The sequence below is a fragment of the Castor canadensis genome, chromosome 4 (assembly GCF_047511655.1).
Source record: "Castor canadensis chromosome 4, mCasCan1.hap1v2, whole genome shotgun sequence".
NCBI classification, from domain to species: Eukaryota; Metazoa; Chordata; class Mammalia; order Rodentia; family Castoridae; genus Castor; species Castor canadensis.
Genome location: NC_133389.1, coordinates 50,741,407 through 50,765,331, shown reverse-complemented (window position 1 = coordinate 50,765,331; position 23,925 = coordinate 50,741,407). Strand labels below are relative to the sequence as shown.

Genomic DNA, 23,925 nt, shown 5'->3' with positions numbered 1-23,925 from the left:
CAATTTCTGCAAAGAAGCCAGTTAGGATTTTGATAAGGAATAAATGCAACAAATCTGTTGACCAATTTGGGGGAATACAGCCATCATAAAACATCAGTATGCCTTTTTCTCTGATCTAATTTAGCTCTGCCCTAAACCAGATAACTTTTTAACAATCTCAAAAGCGTTATTTTTCCTCATCTTACCTGTTTTCTCTTTATTTTCCTTTTCTTACTTGACTTTTCCACACTACTTCCTAGGAAACTCTGGAGTTTAGACATACTACAAGACTCAAGGACACAGAGCCCAAGAATGACCTCAAGTCAGACACCAACTATAAGTTTGGGAAGTTCCTAAAACACTTTTAGGGTCAATGATTTGTTAGAATGACTCATGGAACTCACTGAAAGCTACTGGTTCAAGTACTGGATTAAAATGAAAGGATACTGCCAGATGTGGTGGTATATGCCTGTAATCCCAGCTACTCAGGAGGCAGAGGTCGGAAGAGCATGGCTTGAGGTTGGCCTAGGCAAAATAGTGAGACCTTATATGAAAAACAAACTAAAAGCAAAAGGTCTGGTAGCATGGCTTAAGGGGTAGAGTGAAGCCCTGAGTTCAATCTCCAGTACTGAAAAAAAAAAAAAAAAAGGTCAAAATAAGCCAATAGAAGAAATATAGAGAGTAGTGACTGGGATCTGGGAGGATTCCCTAGTTAGAATGCGTTATCCTCTGAGCATCAATGTGTGACATGCTGCATACTGTTGGTATGTAGCAATGTAGCATGGAGTGGTGCCAACCAGGGAAGCTCACTCAAGCTTCAGCATCTAGTTTCTATTGGGCCTTAATTATGTATGCAAGATTGATGCATGATTGACTGTCCATGCAGTTAAACTAGGTCTCCAGGTGGACTCTCATCAAAGGATCCAAAGCCCTCATTCCTAGTGACATGACATTTTTCTGGTGAGACCAATCTCTACCCTACACTATGTGGTCTGCCTCGAAAACAAAATAAGTCTTTGGATTCATGATCATGGGTGTCTTTTCATTTATTTATTCACATTTTAGGTCTTCCTAAAAAGGGGGATGTAAATATGTGTATCTTAGAAGTTATTTGAAGATAATAGCTACTAAGTTCTATCTGATGGCTGTGCTTTCAATGAATACCAACTATGTTCCCTTCACTTTCTATTTTAAATGCTACAGAAATTGAAAGTCTAGTATAATAAATATGTGTATATCCTTTAATTAGATTAACCAGTTGTTATTATTTTACTACATGTACTTGTTCTCTTTATTTTGTATTTACCATTGTTATTCCTAAACAATTTGGAAATAGACAAATATCTTAATATTTCACCCCTAAAACCTTCAATATGTATTCCAAAAGAGCAAAGGCATTCTCCTATATAAATGTAATCATTACTACATCTGAGGAAATAAACTATGTCTAACACACAGCCTATATTTGTGTTTCACTGTCTCAGAGTTGTGTTTTTATTTTTGTTGTGTTTTTAGTTTTTATTTTTTATCAAGAATTAATCAGGGACTGGAAGACCAGGGAGGTTAGGGAGATTGTTGGTTAATGAACACAACATTTTGATTAGATTAAAGGAGTAAGTTCAGGAGGCCCATTGTTTAACATGGTGGTTAATACTTGGAAATTGCTGAGAATAGATTTTGAATATTCTCACCATAAAACAAGTATGTGAGGTACTGGATATGTTGATTAGTTTGATGTGGCAATTCCATAATATATATGTATATCAAAACATCATGGTGTATAACATAAAAATATGTATTTGGTTGTCATTCTCTTTACTTTCCATAATTAAGACAGCCAAACAGCCTCTCTGCCTTTTTTTTTTTTTTTTTTTTTTGGTCTTGCATGATACTGCTGTTTATAAAATTCAAGCTAATTTTTTTGTAAAATGCCCACACCCATCTGGGTTTGTCTGGGCGCTTCCTTGTGATTAGACTCAGGTTAAATATTTTTGGCAACTATACCTTATAGGTGCTTTCCTTTGCACCTAATGTCAATTTGGCCAGACTGGAGATGCCAAAGCTTGATTACTTAGTGAGGGCAGTGTCTCCTGCCAGATTTCTCCAGTTAGGAATTGGCTTGCTCTCTCCCCACCTCCCCCAAAGTTTAATTTGTTTACTTTTTCTTTTTTCAGTGCTGGGATTCAACCCAGGGCCTTGTAATGCTATACAACAGCTCTATCATTGAGCTATACTTCCAACCCACTTGTAATTTTTAACCCATGGAATGCTACTTGGAGACTAGGTGAACATTTGTTGTCCAGTGATATTTTTACCCAGTGGTTTTAGTGTCTATTGATGATCCTTGTAGGAATTCCATAATTATACTAGTAGTACAAAACAGGAATTTTCTAATACAGTCATTCTCCCTACATTTATTAACTGGTACTCTTTTGTAAAGAAGGACTCTCACGCCTCCCACATTTCTCCTACCCCTTTTATTTTTTAGCATTACTCTAGCTTCATAGTTTTTTTTCTTTTAAATTCAATTGGTTATAATCTATTACAACATTCCTTTTGATGCTCAAAATTTCAAAATTTGGCCCATAAAATCCCTTTCAATCAAGCTTTTATTTCCTTTTAATATGTTCCCATTAATCTTTGAGTATGTTCTTCCTTCCTGGCACATTATACTCCACCTCAGAGCTGGCACAGTGGGGAATGGAATTTATAAGTCAAGATCTGTACATTTAATGTGCCTATCGATACTAGGATGTCATGTGTGCAAGAACTTTTGATGGACAGATATAAAAAACTTAGTTAATTTGTTTCAAATTTTTCATACTTTTATGTTTCCAATTACACCTAAAAGGGTTATTCCTTACTTTGCCCTGTTCCATATTTAAGGCTCCCTTCTTTTATGAGAGAACCCTGGTTCTTTCCAATATTAAAATCATTACCATTTCCAACCACAAACTAATTAAAATTCAAAATTTATTTACAAAAATTGTTTTCTTTACAGTATGTGGTTTGGTTTTGAATGTTTAAAAATTTAAAACATGTTAAATTTGTGCTCCAATACACAGACAGATTGGGAAGGTTAACGTTCTAGTGCTAGAAAATGAATCTAGTGGGATGAGTTCACTGCTAAGGTTCAGTTGATGGAAAAATGGCTGAAACTAACTCAGTACTTCAGGTTTAGCTCTGCCCAGAAATAATAGACATGTAAGCAAAGTGGTGAGGAAAAAAATAATCTTGATCCAAAATACAAAAATAAATATATTATTTTGGGTAAGATTATACAACCAAATTCACAAAAAAAGATTTATTTACAATATTTTTGCCCTTGGGATATATCACATTGAGAATATATAAGAAGAAAATTGTGCTAAAATTATTTGAACTAATTCTTTTTGCTGCGTGGCTGTGTTATCAATGTAATATGCAGTTTGGTACATTTATTTCCATTCATATTCAATTTTAAGACTGCTGTCCCCTAACATTTTAATTATTTAAAAATTTATGGGCTGGAAGAGTGGTTCATGTGGTAGAGCACCTGCCTTGCAATTGTGAAACCCTGAATTCAAACCCCAGTACCACCAAAAAAATTTTTTAAAACCAAAAATTTAAATATTTTCAAGGATTAAAATTCAAAACTATAGCATTATACTCATCCTGTATCTACCTGTTCTACCCCATATAGAAAAACTTTTCCTTTAGTTTCTGGCTTTGCCTCAGAGGCATAGAATCTGAAAATGGCTAAAGTACAGAGAAATGGCCAGTCTGAGAAAGGTCACTTTTGTTATGTCTTCTTAACAATTTGCTTACTACAGTTCCATAGGATTAAATCAAAGTTTATTTTCAAAAAATTATGAACAAGTTTGTCATATTCTTCCAACTCCACAGTCAAAAACAGGTATCATCAGGACCCAGCCAGCATAGACTTTGGGCTATGTCTATCTAATGATATGAGTGGGAACATAGGAAGTATCAGTAATTCTTTTTTATTTATTTTTTTATTTTTTTTGTGGTACTGGGGCTTGAACTCAGGGCCTACACTTTGAGCCACTCCGCCAGCCCTTTTTTTGGTGATGGGTATTTTCAAGATAGGGTCTCACAAGCTATTTGCCCTGGCTGGCTTTGAACTGCAATCCTCCTGATCTCTGCCTCCCAAGTAGCTAGGATTACAGGTGTGAGCCGCCAGCACCTGGCAGTAATTCTTCTTTTATGACAATTTACTACTCACTGAGTTCAAGAATAGCAATGGTTAGGAATCATTGTGTTTCTTAAAGATTATGGCTCTGACGTTTGTTGGGAAGCTGTCAGAGTGGTGCCCCAGTTATGGGCAGCCCTGTAGAGATAATCAGCAACAAAGGGTCCCCATTAAAAGCCTCTTGGAGGGCCAAGAACACCAAGCAGCTAAATTGGAGTTATTCCTGACCATTTTCTTTTCTTTTCTTTTTCTTTTTAGAACTGGGGTTTGAACTCAGGGCCTATACCTTGAGCCCTCCACCAGCCCTTTATTTGTGAAGGGTCTTTTTGAGATAGGGTTTCATGAACTATTTGCCCCAGCTGGCTTTGAACCACGATCCTGCTGATCTCTGCCTCCTGAGTAGCTAGGATTACAGGCGTTAGCCACCAGTGCCTGGCCAGTGACTCCCTTTTCTTTAGTGATGGTAACAGAATCCACATGTGTTTAAGGGAGACTTGAGCACTAACATATTACTCTTTATGAGATTTGAGGAAAAAAATCGTGTCATTTGAGGCCATTCCTATAAAATATTTAAAGAGGAAGCAGCAATGTTTCTGTCATCTTGGGGCCTTGAAGGGAAGTAAAACCAAGAACACAAGGCCATGTCTATAATACCCTGTGAGCATCAAAGGCTGTGAAGGTGAGAAATCAGAATGAGTGGCCAGAACCTCATGCGAGAAGGAGTTAACCATTTTGAACACCAAGAAGAGCTGACAGTGACCAGGGAACTCGAAAATGTTCAGTTATCATTGTGGACAATCCAGGCCTCATCTCAATGCCCAGTTACACTGCCTGTTTCTTTGGAGAGAGCAATGTGTCCTGACTTGCACATTTTTATCCCTAGACTTTTTTAAAACAAAGAATTTTATTTCTAAGTTTTTATTCCTAACTTTTTTATTTCTTGCTTTTCTCCCAAGAAGATATCCCAAAGAAAAATATTTTTCATGTTCATCTTCTCTGAGAGTGGATCAAATTGATTTCTCCCAAGTTTTGGTATGCAAATAATCCCCCCCAAAACTAAAACTACTACATGAAAAGCTATGAAAATTGGTCCTGGGGTGTAGATGGTAAAGTGCTTGCTTAGCATTTATGAAGTCCTGAGTTCTATCGTCAGCACCGCAAAAAAGAAAAAAAAGGATAAAAGGATATGAAAAATCAAGAAAATATTAAATCATTAAACCATGCTCAACTTTAAAGTATTATTTGAGCAATAGGTATTTCTTTACCCTTGCAATTTCTTTTCAGCAAAAGTAACTTGGGAATTGAAAAATTTGGTTAAATTCCTGCTAATTGTTTTCAGAATCTGGTAAATTTGCATACCCTTTGTGTCCTGGCAGCCCAGCTGGCTCCCTTCTTCCTCCCACTGTGAGAGAATTCCTTAATCTGGGTTTGATGAGAATTTGTTAGGTGGACACTACTGGGCTATCTGTTTGAGTCTTGGAGGGAACAGCACTTGACCCACACAAGAACACATCACTGCATTCGAGATTCATGTATCAGAGCCCTTCCTGACTAGTACACACACCTCTGTCTTCACACTGAAGGCCTCTACTCTTGGCCAAAGTTGATTTCTGAAACATGTTTTTAGTGACCCAATTTGTTTTTGCTTTAGGACTACCAAATCATAACCATTATATTTATGTCTTCCTTTCCAAAATACATTTTAACTTAACATTCACTTCAACAAAATGGTATAAAAATTCAGTTCAGAATATATTTATGAGGTATCTGAGTTACTGGCCAGATGGACGAGTTCCCTGACATATTTCACTCTCTGGATGAAGACAAAAGTCATTGGTAAACACACAACTCTACCCCAGAGTGTTGAGTGCCATAGCTGGGGACCACTGAGAGCACATTCACAGTGGTGCAAGACACGTGGAAGAAAAGCAGGGAAGGTCCTGGAAACCAAAAGAACTGAAATGTTTACAGGAAGGGGTGCAGGTCACCAGTACCTCCAAATGTTCAGATACGACAAGGACTGAAAAGGTCACTGGTCACACTGGTAGGAGTGCCAAGAGGGTGGGAGTCTCCTGCAGGGTACTAAGGAGTGAGCGGGAGGTGAGGCAGTAGAGGTAATCCTACAGAACTCTCTCAGTTTGGCAGTGGGCTAGAAGGGGAGCTGGAGGCCAGGTAGGATTAGCAGAGGCTTGCATTGTCTTTGCATGTAGGGCAGATTTAAACTAATGGAATGAGTCCTTCAGGGAAAGCAGTGAAGGTAGCAGTAAGAGAAGAGATGATCAATTCTGAGAGGTCCCTGAGAATGAGAAGGGGATGGTACTTATAGCAAGGTAGAAGAGCCAGGCTTAAACAGAACAGGGTAGCCCTTCCACCAATCAGGAGGGATAGGGAAGAGACATGTGTAAATAGGTTTCCAGATTTGGAGGCAAGAAGTTTTAAACTGGAGTTTCTGCATTTTTTTTTTCTTTTGGGTGAGGTAAGGGGGAGAAAAGGCACCATCGTCCTTTGCTGAGAGAGAAGAATAAGGTCAGAGGTCTGAGTAGGTCAATCGGAATCTGCAATTCCCTGCTGTCTTTGTCACTGCCCAATAGCTACTATTTTATTCTGATGAAGTTTTAGGCAATCAAGAAGGAAGTACAGGATCGATGAGACCAAGAAAAATAAATTTTAGAAAATGAGAAAGCTTTATTCTGTCTCTTCACTTACCCTCCCAATGGCTACCCCTTCCTGAAAACATCCTTATGTCTATTTGGACAGGATCATCTACCTCTGTATCAGCACACAAACATATTTTCTGGCTCTTTTATGTTCATGCACTTGTTCAAGCACCAGATTTGTCTCACTCCCCTGAGCAGGATAAAATTTTGTCAACTGGGGACTGCCAGACCTACTCCCATTTGCTGGGGTCCCAGCCACTTTGAATTGAAAGTGGCTGGCATTCTGATTGCACCAGTACCCTAGAGTTCTAATTGATAGAATATGGAGTCTCCTGAGTGAGAATTATGCTACAATTTCAGATTTTAAAAAATGACACTAAATTGAAAGCTTTTCCTATAGTCTATACACATTCCTTCTCCACTGAAGAGCCCAGCAGTTACAAGTGTAGTTTGGGCATGCTTAAAAATGTTTAACCCATTGCTTTCTTTTTTTCACTTTCAAATTCCTCCCATAACATTCTCTTTTTTTTCTTCCTCTCTTCTCGACCTCTCCTCCTCCTTTCCTTTTCAGAGTGAGTTGAGACATCACACGCTTCACCTTGTTGCTGGATCTGCAACAGTGCAAGGGTTTCTATTTTCATCTTTTTACTTTCAGCCATACATGGGTTGCCAGGGATGTGCCCTTTCTGCATGCTTGGACCAGTGTTTCCTGCCTGGTGCTTTTCCTGGCAGGCTGGCTACTGCAATGCTTTCTTTAGGAAAGAGAGTAAATAGAACCAGGAAGAAAAGTCTACGGACATTATTTCTCTGTCTTCACATTCCTTCCTTTCCACACACCAGCTCTCTGTTCAATTGTCAGTTGAGCACTTGCTGGTGCCAGGTCAAAGAGAGGCACTCAGTGAGGAACTAGGCATTCAATGATAAAAAAAGAAATGGTCCTTGTGGGCTGGGGCATGGCTTAACTGGTAAAGTGTCTGCCTAGCAGGTATGAAGCTGAGTTCAAACCTCAATACTAAGCAAAAGAAAAAAAGTCCTTAGGCTCAAGGGATGGACCCCTGTGACCTTGGTAAAACTAAGCTCTCCTCAATTCATGGGATGACGTATGAGGAAAAGGGGTCAGATGGTTTCTTGGGAACTCTTTGTTTTTAATAGCTATGATATTTATTTAAATTAACAATCTTCAACCTAACTATTTACTCTGCCCTGGACAATTTCTCTTTATATCTTAGTGTGTGTATTGGCCTGTCTCTTCTATCAATTAGTATGTGTTCCAAAAATATGAAGGCATTTAAATACCAAAGGACAAAGAAATGATATGGAATACTATATGTTTATTAAGAATGTGCTCATAAAAGCTTTCCATGCATGGAAAAATACGCACATTATCACATCAAGAAAAGAAACAGATAAAGGCAGCTGAGAGATACATAACACTAGGTATTAAGTTATTTGTTAAAATTTTTATACCTGTTATCCTTGAATGGTAGGATTGCAAGTGTTAATTTTTTTGGTGGGGGTTGCTGGGGATTGAACCCAGGGTCTCAGGCATGTTAAGTAATACTCTGACACTTTGTTTTCCACTTTGTTTATTTTTCAAAATAATAATCATCACATAATTATCACCACATGTTTTTACACTAAAATGAATAAAGTTATACTTAAATATATAAAAGTGATTGTTTTTTGCAATAAAAATTTTAGCATGTATGCAAAAGCTAGATTTGAATAATTTTCAAAATATGCTTTGCCTTGAATTTTCCAAATCTGCCCAGAACAATGAATTTTTTTTTTTTAGATTCTACACCTATATAAATGATCAGATTCTGGTACCTTTCTAAGGTGTAACAATCTTATTAATAGCCATGTAAGAAAATCTGAGGGCATTGAGAAGGGAAAAGGAAAGACAATTTCTCCATCTGTCCAAAATGCAAGGTTTTATTTAGGGATTTTCACTTTTTAGAAAAGGTGAAAGGGCAGGTCACTGAGAGGTTATTTCAGGAGAAGGCTGTGCACATGAGTTCATCACTCCAAACAGGTGCTGTGATGTGTTTGCTCAAGCATGATTCGGGGTATCAGATCACAAACTGAGGGAGGTCATACATGCCAATTAGTACAAGTAAAACATCTAAAAGAGAAGGCACTACCTCCATGTATGGAAGCAGAAAATCCACAAGAAATAACAAAATGTCTGGTTACCGCTAGGTGCAATGGAACCCCATCCATTTCTCACAATGGGTGGGGGCAGGGAAAAATGCAGAATGGCCAGTAGCTGAAAGCCTAGCATTCACTCTGGTTTCTGGGAGAGCTGTGAGGGAAAGTATTATCAATATTTTCAACAGGTCATTTTGTAATGTGGCATTCAGAAATTTAGAAGCTAAGAAGATTACACTTGGGCCTTCTGAAGCTATGGACTCCCATGTGTCAGTTGCAGCCACCAAGAGAGAAGATCTGCTGTTAGCTCACCTGTCCCCTGGAGCTAACAAGGGATTTCTTATTCAGCCCGCTACTCAAATTGTGGGCCTCTAACCAGCAGCACTGTACCCCATAGGAACTTGTTAGAAATGCAGAATCTGGAGCCTATTCCAGACCCACAGAAGGGAATCTGCATTTTAACAAGATCCCCTGAAGATCTATATGTAAGATAAAATCTGAGAGGCACCGTATGTTAGGTATGGAATAGATAAGCTACATTTTAAGCACTTTTGAATTCATTAATTTTTCTACTTTTTTGGAAATAAAGTTCTTTAATGTGGGAAAAAGATTTATCCTCCAGCTAAGATCTGTGTGTGAGCACATGTGTGTCTGTCTGTCTGTCTTTCCCCCAGGAAAGGTAATCCAAAGGAATTTAGGAACTTGACATTTATAATTTTCAACCTACACAGGCCAGCATTTTCAGCTGCCCCAATTTTCTAAATTCTTTATAGCTTTTTGTAATTCCAGGCAAGTTTTTACTTGTGAAAACATATTTACTACAGATTTCTAAAATTTTTTCTCTCTGCCTTTTCACATTTTCTGGGGAAAATATTTTACCTCTACACTCAGTCTCTCAAAGTTACTGGGAATAATTCTAACTTTATGTTTTAACGAGGCTTCTCATTATTGACCTGGAGGATGGTATTCTGGTTTCTAGACTGAAAACATGATGGCAAAATCTGGTCATGGTGCTTACTGTAATCCCAGCGAGGCAAGAAACATAGGTAGGAGGATCACAGTCCAAGGTCAGCCCAGGACAAAAATATGAGACTCTATCTGAAAAATAACTAAAGTAAAAAAGGGCTGGGGGTATGGCTCAAGTGGTAGAGGCCTTGTTAGCAAGCTTGAGACTTGGAGTTCAAATCCCAGTACCACCAAAATGAAATAGAAAGCATAAAGGCAACGTGGTATGTGTCTTAAGAATCTACCTCTGAGGACAGGACCTGCTGGACATAGAGTTTAAGTGGCACAAACTCTATCTCCAGGCTATCCTTGGGAAAATTTCTCTTCAGAAATGAATGACCAGATTCTAGTACCACAGACTACACTGAAGACTTAAAGGTATCTGGAAAATGTGCACATCAATTTACCCTTGACCTTGGAGGGGAAAAGGTCAGAGTACTTTGAAGGAAAACTCAGAGATAAATTTGAGGTAACACTTATTGTGCTTTTATGATTTTTTATCACTGAATAATGTTTTAAGTGTCCTCTAAACATCTGGATTAAACAAAAGAAAAAGGCAGAGAGGATCTAAGCCTGGACCTAGGTAGAGAACTCTTAGAAAGTTCACTCTTACCTGATTGTCGAACCCGTTGAAGAGTCTGCTGGACCAGAACCTCTGATCTTGGGACGATGATGATGAAGTCCACTTTGCTAAAGTGGCCGAGGTCCAAGCTCTGGCTGCCACTATCTGCAATAGCACATACCTGGGATAAGAGTTTTCTGGCAACAGTAAGCTGCGGTTGATAAATTTGGAAGGTTTCGTTATCTGAATCTAAAATTAAAAAAAGTTAAAAGAACAAGATTAATTTACTTCTGTGGTGGCCACTATGAATGCATCTAGGGGCATAAAACAGAGGCAAAATAATGCTCTATCACCAAGAATTCTCACTTGCTGTTCTTATTTGATGTTGAGTTTTAATAAATTTGCCTGTTTCTCTCTAACACTTGGCTGAGAAGATGTGCTCAGGAGTTAGATTTGGCAGTTTTAGAAATGTATTATTTTAAAATCAATTTGTCTTACAAATGCTAATTTGGCACCTCCTACCCTAAGGTGGAGACAGACTGCACAGTCACAGATGGAGTCAGGATTCATCTGAAGAAAGGAGAATTTTCAGGTTGTTGTTCGTTTTTTTTCAGGAATTTCAGCATAGGCCAGTGTCAGAGCCCAGGCTCAGCTTAGTAGAGGAGGCTATGCCATTAACTTGATAATGCTGAGTTCCTTTGGACTGCTTGGTACAGCAGTTAACATTCCCTTTTCAGCAAGTTAGTACAATATTTCCTGAAATTCTTCTCCTGGTGATGAAACAACATGGGTCATGAAGATACAACCCTTGCCTTTCTTCCTACTCCACGTGACTCTGCCAGTGCTTGTGACCTGGCAGGCCTAGGTGGTGTGGTCAATGCCAGCACTGATGCCAGGACTATCTGAAGAGACCTGCTGCATGATACAGCCAGCTGGCCTCTCAATCAGTGATGGATTACAAAACACTGTCCAGATACTCCATGCATGTCAGTAAGTTTTTATTGCAAGTTAGAGCCAAGCCATCGATCTCTGGGACCAGTGTGAACATGTTCACACACACACACACACACACAATGAAAGAACCAAGCTTCATCAGCAAAACACCAAGCAGGCCAACCTTCAATCCTACTTTAAAGAACTGCTTTTTTATCAGGAACACATTTGGCAATTTGACTAAAGCAAAATCACAAGTCCCTAATTAATGCTGTGCTAATTAATGTTGTTTAAAATCAAACTGATGTGACTAAGGCAGACAGTAGTCATAACACTCTAGCTGACTGAGAGTGGAGCTGATATAGAGGGTCTTCCAACTGGCAGAGAAAACTCATTGGCAAAACCCAAAGCTGCAAAATTTAGTAGCAGGGCCAGGAATACAGCTCAGTGGTAGCATACTTACCTAGCTAGCATGCATGAGGCCCTGAGTTTGAGCACCAGAAAAAAAAAATTAACAGTAGTCCAAACAGATTTTTATTCAAGAAGAATACTAATTAAAATAAGCCTGTCTTCTGATACAGTATAGATGCTATTTCCTTAATTTTAAAGGTTGGCTGGGTGGGACTAAACATATACACAAATTTGTAGAATTTAACATAGCAAATGCTGAAGTTTGATGGAATATAAAATTACCTTTAAGCAATGTTTCTTAAACAGGGAACCAAGGATATGTCCTTGGAGAGCTGTAAGTACTCCGAGAATTTTTAAATTCTAAATTTGTTCACAGTTCATAATGGTTAATTTAAATTATCTGGATGACTGCTTTATTACCAAATACAGCCCAGAAGTCAAAACATTTTATGGTATGTATTTGCATATGTTTTTCACATGGAGCTGATGCCAAGCTGTGTTACTTTTATTGCCTGTGGCAATCTTCATGTATAAATGATGCATTCCTATCAAGGGAAGGCCAAATGGCTGTCAGCAGCTTGTGTGGGTCTGTTTCTCACCTATTCTTTCTCCTGTCCTTTCCAATGCTATCCCTGTCAATCAGTGAATTTGGGAAGGAATTTAACCCCAAGGAATCCAGTCTAATGATCTGACTCCTCATTTCTGGTCCTAGGTCCCCCTCTGAGCTCCTGATGTATTGTAAGGTTGATGATGTGTTGGTTTGACCAGGAAGGCTCACTCTCCTGAGATGACAGGGGTTTAACAAACCAGAGAGTAAGCAAGGGAGCAAGAGCCAGGGCTCCTAGATACATGGTCTGCATCTGGATTATTTCATGAGGGGTTTTGAGGTCCTCAGAGTTGTCAGAGTTTTGACAACTCTCTGGGCACAGCTGGTAGAGATAAAGAAAAAACACTGAGGCTCCTGAAGACTCTCAGGGGGAAAAATAAGGGACTGTTTAAGAGCAAGTGTTTAGCCAGGTATTAGGTGCATGCCTATAATCTTAGCACTTGGGAGGCTGAGGCAGGAGGATCACCAGTTCTAGCCCAGCCTGGGAAATATAACAAGGAATTGTCTAAAAAAAAAAACCATAAGATACAGTGCTTGTCTTCAGCTTTAATTTTAGGAGTTTTCACTAAGAATAAGGATTTTCATCCAGGCCACAGGGTAAGTCATTTTTCAATCTGAACCAGATTTATCATGTAGACAAGGAAGAAAAGCCTGTTGTGGTCTATGACTTGAACACTCCTCAATAACGTCTGTCACAGGCCTGACTTCCAACTCTTAGTCTGAGATGACATTACCCAGGTTTTGCGTTGGAATCATAGTAGCAGCCTCCTGGGGTGACACACATTCATTAAGGTCTCCATTGAAAGGGGTGACCACACTGTCTCCTCTTCTTTGTTGCATTTTTTCTAGCAGCTTGTCCAGGTCATCACCTATGTCAAAACAAAGTGGAGATAAGAAGGTTACAAGGAGTGATATGCTTATATTGTTCTTATCAGTCTCCAAATTGGGCAGTTAGACTGGGTTCTCATCAAGATTTGTGAGTCAGCCAGCAATTCATGCCAGAGTTTATACTTAGCCATCTCTACCCTGGTGTCTTAATGGTGAGAGCTATGGTATCTACCCTTGTAGGTATGTGCTTACATCTGACATGCTTCCACATGCTGGATCTCTCTTGACCTGCATCATATTCAACAGCAAGCAGACAGAAGAAAACTGAGTTGAGAGAAAGAGAGAGAGAGAGAGAGAGAAAGAGAGAGAAACTTGCCAAAGGTCACTGAATAAAATCATGGCTGAGCTGATCCATATACCTTCCTCTGGACCCCACACTATTTCCTATGGTGTTAGTCACAAAATACTAAGGCTAACCCATTTCAAATAAAAGTTCAGCTGGCAAGCTTAAACTCCACACTCATCTCAACAGACTAAGATTTAAATTCACACAATCATGCAGCTAGGGGCTGGCAGTACTGCAGAATCTTAAAACCACTCACCTAATGAAGTGGTTTTGAAATGTGATGCCAGGAAACTGACCTTTCCTGTGATGAGCTCATAACTAATTTCTTTCAAAAACTCACTTGTGGTTAGCATGCTCTCTGCCAGAGCCCGGGACTGATGTTGACCTGAAAGACAGAGGGGAGAAGAGATGACTCATCAAGGGAACAAATATTCACTGGAACATTAATTTTTAGCAGCCACAGCTGGAAATAACTGCAGTATGTAACTACAGGAACCTGGTTAAGAAAATCATGGCTGGTCAAAAGAAGTCAACAATTATGCGGCATTTGAAATCCCAATTCAAAGATTATAGACGGAGATATAAAATGTTAATAATTGTAGTACTAGGTAATCAAGGGAGAAAATGATTTGCCTTATGTGTGTAACTGAAAAACATACTTATGCATGTGTTTAAAGACTAGGGAAAAATACAAAAAACCTTATAAAATTGTATTTGCATGATGATTATAAGTATTTACCTTAAACATATAAAATTACAGAGTTAAGCTGTTTTTAGAAATGAAGATAAAAAATTAATGTATCATTCTGTCTGGTGAGGTTTTCTGAAAATATGAATAATAAAGAAGGATGGACAGGCAGGTTTTGCCAATGTGTATGTTTGGGGTTTAGTCATTTGGTGCCTGGTAGAATATCAGCACAGAGCAAAAGTGAAACAAAAAATAAAAAACAAAACCAAATTGTACATACTGTAATGTATTCACTTTCTGAGTATTTTCTTTAGAGTCATTATTATAAAACAGACTTTTCAGTGAGGATGTGAATGCATGACCTAAGCTTCTGGCAAATGAGACTGATTGGCATAAGCCATCTATGGCACTGGCTCTGTCACATGCTAGAATGGCAACATTTCCAAAACCTTTTAAGGACAGAAGTTACATAAGACAAGGGTATCTGTTACAAGGGTAAGCTTTGAAAGAATGTCCCCATAACCAGCTGACAGCGGCACTAGCCAAGCTGAGTGCCACAACATCAGATCGAGGAGAAAAGGAAAAAATTAAAATTGAGAGGAAAAACACAAGTTGCAGCAATTAACCAGAAGCTGATTATGTAGAAACACCCGATAACTATTTTTTCAAATGGACAGATGACTGAATGAATGCATTAAATAAACCACAAAAAATGACTCACCTAACACCACCACACAAAATTCATTTCCTCTGATTTTTGATGCACAAATTGCCACAACATAATCTGGTAGCCTTTGATAGTGTCTCATTTCACTGAGAATCCTCAGTGTCTCTGAAATGCCCTCAGCCAAAGAATTTTGGGTCACAATCACGTGAACCAAGTCTTGAGACACGCTGGCAATTAATCTAGCAAGCCATGGGAGTTGTCCTGGTGACACAGGTGTACATGAAGAGCCCATCTGCAGGGCTCGCTCTCTCAGAGTAAATTCCTGCATAGCTTTCAGCATAATTTGCTCAAATTCTTCCCTGAGAGGCATCTGGTCAGGACCTACGTTGAAGAATATAACAAGCAGAATTTCAAAGTCACAGGGAGAAGACAGACACACACACCACCCACCATCCTGCAGTTCTTCTAAGCCCACCATCTTTTACCTGGCAAGGAAGCTCTTTTTCTTGCAGTGGTCCTCAGTGTAGAGCCCCTGCTAACCACTTCTCATTGTATAATTTCCTTCTCTTGGCCTCTATTTTTTTTTTTTAATCAGACTTCTATTCCTGATCTCTTTAAAGGAGGATCTACTAAGATGCAGTATGCCTTGGGAGACAGTCATTGCAGGTAGCATATTTCTTAACTTATTTACCTTGGCATTATGGACACTGTTAATAAGTAATAAAGTAAGAAGTCAACCTACTAGTGTATAATCAATTTTAGGTTTCATTCATTTCTTGTTTTATTCATAGGTACTTGGGAAAACATTTTAATGTATTGCCTCTATACCTAATTTTAAGAACACTGTCCACAGGAAAATTATTTTTTCATTTCTAATTTATATCTTGCACACCCCCACACACAATTTCCCAGATAGAGGATGCATTCATTGTCTAGTTATATTCTGTATTCTGGATTGTTAAATATAACATTTAGCCTATTCCCTAGCCATGGTTAGAACTTAGCTTGTACTACAGACCTGTGGCCCCTGGAATTAGGGGGATTTTGTTTCTTATTCTCTTTAGAAATGCAACCAGTCTTTAGAACAAAATAAGCTTTGGCATCCAACTGACACAAATTAACTAAGATTTCTACATTTACTTTAAATTAAAACCAGGGAAAATACATTCAGTCCCTCTATTCTATCATTTCTTTTGCTCTGTGTATCTGAGATTTGAAACTCAAGGGCTTCTGTCAACAGACACAGACTTCTTAGTATCTGTGATCTGAGGCTAAGCACTGGTTTCAGAACCCGGGGCTAAGGGACCCTTACGAAAGAACACAGAGATAAGGACTGGACTTCTGTCTGGAAGGAGGCACCTTGAGCGAGTCAGAAGTCATTCCTTCCTCTAATAGGGATTTTAAGTGTTCTCCTGACCCTTCCTATCTTTTCTGGGACAGTAAGAGAATGAAGGGTTTAATCATGCTTTTTTAAGATAAGAGAAATTAAATATTATACATTTTATAAATAAGTAATTTACATTGGAAAAAACAGTCTTTCTAGGATTGGTTGAGGGAAAGGTAAGAAATGGAATTCTAATAGATCTTTGTTTTCCATACAGAGAAACAGAAAAACAAAACAAAACAAAACAAAAGCCCTGTAATACTTACATTAAGTTTGTTTCTGGGGCTGAAGGTATAGGTCAGTGGTAAAGCTTTTGTCTAGCATGAGGCCCTGGGTTCTATCCCTAGCAACATACACACACACACACACACACACACACACACACACACACACACACACATTTGTTTCTGATGTCCTTCCTATCCCAACTACTTTCTAGAAGGAAGTGGAAAATTCACCATCTTTTTTCTTTTAATTTCTTGGAAATTTATAAGACTTCTGATCATTCAGCTTTATCAAATTAGAATCAAAGTTAGTGGTCACCATATACATACTTAGTAGTGAGCTCAAAGTAGCTAGATTTGTACTGACTGTATCAAATGAAGGGAAGGTGGCTATCTTTTCAAAGCTTTCTTCCACCAGAACATATGACAGCTGAAAGGCAGGTGGCCTTGTCTCCAATTCCTATTGTCTCTCATTGACAACCTAAAAGCCTAGATCATAGTTGTGTCCTCAAAGCCCATTTCAAACCAGGGCTGAGCAACATGTTGTATTAGGAAGCACAATTAATCCAAATATAAAGGCATTTTGGAAGAGCAAAATTATTAACGTATTTCCAGCATTCTGTTATCTTAAAACTCTTTTTTTGTAAAGTTTTGAACGAATTACTGTTTGGAATAAAAAAATGGGGGAAATGTATTTAAATTTAAACAAGGGAAGAGACTTCTTAGAGCAAAGTTCTAAGAACTTGAGTTCTTTCAGTGATCAACCATCATGATACTTCACCTTCAGTCTTTACAGTAAATCACAGGCGCCTTTTTTTTCACTTTTTCCAAGCTTGACACTAGTACTTTTTTTCTTCAAGAGCTGATTTCCAGGAGCTCTGCGTAGCCTAGGTATCAGTTCTGATGGCTTTTCAGATAGAGCCACCTTAATTCAAAAAGACAAGTTTCCAACAGACACAGAGTCTTCTAACAATCTCTGGATTTGCTGATTTCATTATCTACTTCAAAAGATGTTCAGGTTGTAAAATAACAGGAAAAGATTTTTTAGAAGTGACTGTCATGGAGAGGCTTATTCTTCTTGAAGACTCTTGCTTTTCTTCTTTTTTGTTACCTTTCAGTAACTAGGTTACCAAAGTATTAAAACTTGTTTTTTTTAGAAGTTTGTCTTTATTTTTAATGTCTATAATTATGGCATATGTGAAAATATTCTTGCTGCCTTCTCAAAACCTCTAGGGGTATTTTTTTTCAAGGACTCTAGAACTGTTAGTTGAGGGGCAGAGAAGTTCCAATGCCCAGAGTTCAGATTTAAAAAAAAAGAAAGAAAGAAAGAGGTATTCATGTTGTATACTGAGGCCTAACTGATTGAGTGGAAGTAAAATTCAGAAAAGAATCTTGTTTAACTAAATTGGAAATCTCTAAGATAAGAGATTTTTAATAATTTAGAGGTAGACATTTTATTTTGACCATGTGAGATATTTAATTAACTTGGACTCTGGTTTTTTAAAATTGTTATTAAGGTTAAAAAATTATGTAGTGATTGGCCTAGTTTGCCGTAACAGGATTGCTCCATGAAGCTTTATTTTATTGATTCTGGGTAGATCTAGAAGAGACTTTTAAGTCTTAGAAGATAGTCTACAGTCCAAAGTCAGTATGTAGCAGTTAAAACTATGACATCTGGACTAGGAGTGTGGCTCACATGGTAGAGTGGCAACCCAAAACTATGACATCAAATGAGGTATAGCCTCAGGTAAGTTTTATAACTTTATTACCTACCAATAAGCATGATTTGTCACGAAAGTGGCTCTCATGGAAAATCCAAAGACTTGCAGGTTTCAAAAGCCCATGTGGCTTTTGAATGTCAATGTGGAGCCCATGTCAAGGCAGCCTCTCAAGGAACTGAGTTCCAGCCAGGGTTGTTACTGGATGCTCCAATGGCTAAAACTGATTTGCTGAAACTTTTGGTTTTTTAAAATGCTGTTTATTCTAGTATTTTTATTATTTCTTAACACCCAAGTATTTTCTAATACTAAGAAATTCATGAAGATGCATGCAAAATTTTTATACCTCAAACATTTTTCAAAGTAAATCAGTGACTAGAAACCCTGAAGTGAATGTGTAATTAGGTTGCATATTTCATGGGCTACTACAGTTTGCAAAATAAAGGACGTTTCAATGTAAATGGTGAGGAACCACTACAATATTGTCAGGACACCTGCATATGCCCACTGTGGAGCTCAAAGAAAGTAAAGGGTTCATGACCTATGTATCTCCCTTACCTTAAAAAACCTAGAGAACTTCCAGGGAAACCCACAGTACTATCTACATAAAGGAAAACATCATAGGACTTCATCAAAGGGGTGAGTAGAAGATAAAATGGGTATAGGGCAGTAGATACACAAGATTAAAAGGCTAAGTGGAAAACTGGAAATAATTGTCTAAGCCAATGACTATGCTTACATTTACTTATTTATTTACTCATTCATCCATTCACTCATTTTTTGGGTATCTAAGCTTGTATTTCATTTTAGACACATTCCTCCCTCCCTCCCTCCCTCCCTCCCGTCCTTCCTTCTTTCCTTTCTTCTGCAATACTGGGATCTGAACTCAGGGCTTTATATCTTCATGCTTCCTAGGCAAATGTTCTACCACTTGAGCCATACCCTCTCATATTATTATATTTATTCTTATTTTTAGGAGTCATTAATAGTACAAGGGAGAGGTATTGTGAAAATTTCATAGGCACATACAATATATTTTGAACAAGTTCACCCCCTCTGTTATATTCCCTTAGCCTTCCCCCCTTACTTTTCAAACAGTATTTGGTGGGTTTCTTTATTCCGTCTTTATACTATACATGCAGTACACTTCGAACTTCTTCACCTCTGTACCCTCTCTTATCCCTCTTCTTCCTTTCACTGCTTTTAGAAAGGCAGCCTGGCTAGACTTCTTGGGAGAAAGGTGTCCATAGCACAACCCTCTAAGGTTTTGCCTGTATCAGCTGCTTTGGAAACCTTAAGAGCACTGTGAGACTGGACACTAGGTGGAGCAATTTGCCTCTTTTAGGACCTAAGGAAGCGAAGAGAAAAGGGAAAGAGTAAAGCAATGGAGGAGATGAAAGGGAAAAGCCATAGAAAATGGGGTTGAAGGAAAAGAATATAAAAAATAAAGAAGGAAAATAAAAGGCAGAGAGGTGGATGGATTCGAGAAAGAAAGGAAACAGTACATTCTAAAAAGAGAATAAAAAGTCATCAGCAAATGACTACTGAAAATACTTACCCAGGCGCACAAGATACTGTATTGTCAAAAGGATCATGTTTTCCACACTCAGGAGTTGGCTGCTCGTCAACCCCAGTTGTTCTAAATCTTTGTTGTCCAACTGAGGAATCTTGTAGCAATTCACCAGCAGAGGACTCACAACAATGTCACCAACATTTCCATAGAAATAGGGTAAAGTGCCATAGCCTGCCCCAACAGAAGCAAGTCAATAGAGTTCAACATTTTTTTCTGAGATCCAAACATGTACACTTGCTCAACAAGGAGCAAAGATGCTCAACAAAATCCCCTGCCCTCTGAGATGGCTACCAAAAATATTCACTATTATAGAGCCACCCTAGGGAATTAACTTTGATGCTTCAAATTCTATGTCTATATTAAGTGAAATGAATACAAAGCAAAATACTCAAATTATATTATCTCTGTTTCCCACAGAAGGGACATGTTAATATATTTCTGCCATAGAAGATTGATGAGTTGCAAAACTTCTCTGAAACCTTTGTAAAAGTGTGATGATAAAATATTTTCTAATAAAGTTTCCAAGCAAGTTTCTTTTTTTTCCCCCAGGAAACAGTCTCAAATTATCTTAGAAGTAGATAGGATTAAAATATGTGGAAAATACACCCTGCTTTGGTAGTATGGTGTGAGACTTTCTTGCTAGGCAGGTGCTCTACCACTTGAGCCACTCCACCAGCTCTGGTTTGAGACTTTCTAAAAGGCAAACACCAAAGGGTCCCCATGTTCTTGGTATCTTTCCAAGGCTTAGGTGTATTATGCTAATGTTCTGTAAGAACTTCCTGAGTCATATGGAATCTAAGCAACTAGGATTCCCCCAATGCCTACAGATCCAGAATCAGTGACAGATAGGATAGCCTGATAAAGGACAGGGCTTGAAGCAAAACCATCTAAGTCAGTAGACTCAGGCCAACCACAAGCACAGATAACAACTCACATAAGCACACCCTACATGCTTTATCCTGGAGGGAAAGCAGACAGTCTCCTTCTGCCCTAGGCCTGTCTCAGATTGAGGGGACTTTGGATGGGAGAATGAAAGACAATTAGTCCTGGAATCTAGTGATATCTAAATTTCGATACCTCCAATTATAGACAGCCTGGAAGGACTGACTCCATAAAAATATTCACTCACAGGTGCTTCCCCATGGTTCAGACCTATGACCTGGTTTTCTTGAGTGAGGCTTAGCTTGTTTCTTCCCTATGTGGAAATGTCTCCTTCCCTATCCTGTCAACTCTTAGCAACCTACAGGACCCAGCTTAAACATCACTTCTGAGAAGTATTCTCAGACCCCTACAGGTAGAGGTAAGCCCTCTCTCCCCTGAGCTCTTACACCTCTTGGCTGTGAACCTCTGCTAGCTACTTATCCCAGTGTGTTGTAATGGCTGTTTACTGACCCCCATGGTTAGCGAGGGGTCAGATTCCCCCACTGAACAGTGCTCCTTGAGGGCAAGAAGACTTTGCCTTATTCTCAGCTTCTAATCACATGTTGACTACAGCATGAAAGAGCTGACCAATAAAAGCTGAAAGAATCAATAGGGGATAAATGAATATACTTATGAATGCATGAATAAACCTGCAAAGACATGGAAAAGCACTCTTAGATTCCAGAGGACACAAGCGACTTGGAATTCCTTTGCCTTACCTATCAGAATCACTGGTCTAACTCCTGAGTTACTCAGCAGGTTTTCAGGAACAATTACAGTTTCCCCTGCAGGAATGGGCCGAGGTTGTAAAATTCCAGTTAATGGGGTCTGTGGAACTGGGGCAGATAAAAGGGGTTCTGGGGGAAAAAAAAATGGTTGTTTGACAAGAAGGATTATACATGAAAGCAAAATGAAATACAATGCAATACAAATATGTTTAATATATAAATTTTAGAGGTTTAATGGTTTATTGGTTGTTTAGTAAAGTAATTAATGTGTATTTTAGAAAATTAGAAGAAAACAAAGGGAAAAGAAAAATCAACCATAATCATACCATCAGGAGATATCTACCATTTAGCATTTTGGTAGTTTCCCTCCCAGTTGTTTTTTCTTCATGCAATATTTTGGAATATTCTTACTTGATATTTTATCTATCCCCCCAACCCCCACATTACCAAAGGCATATGTGCCCATTATATAAATTTTGAAAAAAACAGAAAAGTGTGAGGGATAAACTCATTATTAATGAGTATGACCTAGGGGCAACCACAGTAACACAGGCATTATTCTTTGTGTACATAAGACATCCACATAGTCCTAAAAACTATTTATTTAGGCAAATGTAAAATTTTAAAGAATCCCACCAGTCTTAGAATTGGTATACTTATAACTGCCTGTTGAGTACAAGGCAGACAAATGTTTAAATGTTTAACTGTGGACACAAATGACCAGTTTGGATAGGGTGAATAAGAGCCAGTTGGTTCTTCAGATTCTAGCCATAGATTGAGCCATCCAGGACAGAAGTAATGAGCACAGGTCACATAGATAACCAGATTACAGAAGGGCAAATCTAATACCATGACTGACAAAGCAAGTCCATCTGTGTCCTATGATGGTATGTTGGTGGCATCATGATCTATATAATGAATGACTTATCAATACCATGGGTTAAAACTAAGCCAAAGGTTGTGATGGTACATGTGCTTGTAGGGAAGGTAAATATGAGAGGGACAAAGTATTAGTTACTATCAATATCCTTACATAATATTGGACACAATGATTAGTTAAGGAAATTTATCTTCAAGGGTTTAGAGAAAGAACAAGAGTAGACTACCTACAGTCAACATCATACTTAATGGTGAAAAACTGAAACCATTCCCCCTAAAATCAGGAACGAGACAAGGGTGCCCACTATCCCCACTCCTATTCAACTAGTATTGGAATTTCTAGCTAGAGCAATTAGGCAAGAAGAAGAAATAAAAGCAATTCAAATAGGTAAAGAAACTATCAAAATATCCTTATTTGCAGATGATATGATCCTATACCTTAAAGATCCAAAAAACTCTACTCAAAAACTCTTAGACACCATAAACAGCTACAGTAAGGTGGCAGGATACAAAATCAACCTACAAAAATCATTAGCTTTTCTACATAACAACAATGAACAAACTGAGAAGGAACACATGGAAGCAATTCCATTCACAATAGCCTCAAAAAAAATCAAATACCTAGGAGTAAATTTAACAAAGGATGTGAATGACCTCTACAAGGAGAATTACAAACTCCTGAAGAAAGAGATCGAGGAAGACTACAGAAGATGGAAAGATCTCCCGTGTTCATGGATCAGTAGAATCAACATAGTAAAAATGGCTATACTACCGAAAGCAATCTACATGTTTAATGAAATTCCCATCAAAATCCCAATGACTTTCATCACAGAAATTGAAAAATCTACCCTAAAGTTCATTTGGAAACATAAGAGACCACAAATAGCCAAGGCAATACTCAGCAAAAAGAGCAATGCTGGCAAGACTTCAAACTATATTACAAAGCAATAGCAATAAAAACAGCATGGTACTGGCACAAAAACAGACATGAAGACCAGTGGAACAGAATAGAGGACCCAGATATGAATCCACACAACTATACCCACCTCATTTTTGACAAAGGTGCCAAAAATATACAATGGAGAAAAGACAGCCTCTTCAACAAATGTTGCTGGGAAAAGTGGTTACCCGTCTGCAAGAAATTGAAACTAGATCCATGTTCATCACCCTGTACTAGTATCAACTCAAAATGGATCAAGGACCTAAATATCAGACCTGAAACTCTGAAGTTACTACAGAAAGGAGCAGGAAACATTCTGGAACAAATAGGCATAGGCAAAGACTTCCTCAGTAGAACCCCAGCAGCCCAGCAACTAAGAAAAAGGATGAATAAATGGGACTTCATAAAATAAAAAAACTCCTGCACAACAAAAGAAATGGTCTCTAAACTGAAAAGACTACCCACAGAGTAGGAGAAAATATTCGCCAGCTATACATCAGACAAGGGACTGATAACTAGAATATACAGGGAA

General features: G+C 38.3%; 1 protein-coding gene across 6 annotated transcripts in view; it reads right to left on the bottom strand.

The window, feature by feature from the left end:
- The window catches only part of Greb1l (GREB1 like retinoic acid receptor coactivator), a 257,622-nt gene that overhangs the window by 50,864 nt on the left and 182,833 nt on the right, over window positions 1–23,925 (bottom strand). For 5 of the 6 annotated variants that reach the window (XM_020186390.2, XM_074070134.1, XM_074070135.1 and 2 more), the window contains 6 exons: window positions 21,566–21,703; window positions 19,911–20,096; window positions 15,081–15,407; window positions 13,928–14,056; window positions 13,232–13,366; window positions 10,598–10,795 (listed from right to left, as the gene is read on the bottom strand). In XM_020186390.2, coding sequence (XP_020041979.2) covers window positions 10,598–10,795; window positions 13,232–13,366; window positions 13,928–14,056; window positions 15,081–15,407; window positions 19,911–20,096; window positions 21,566–21,703 — 1,113 coding nt within the window. The remainder of the gene's footprint in view (window positions 1–10,597; window positions 10,796–13,231; window positions 13,367–13,927; window positions 14,057–15,080; window positions 15,408–19,910; window positions 20,097–21,565; window positions 21,704–23,925) is intronic. The other variant, XM_074070137.1, reaches the window with a different exon arrangement.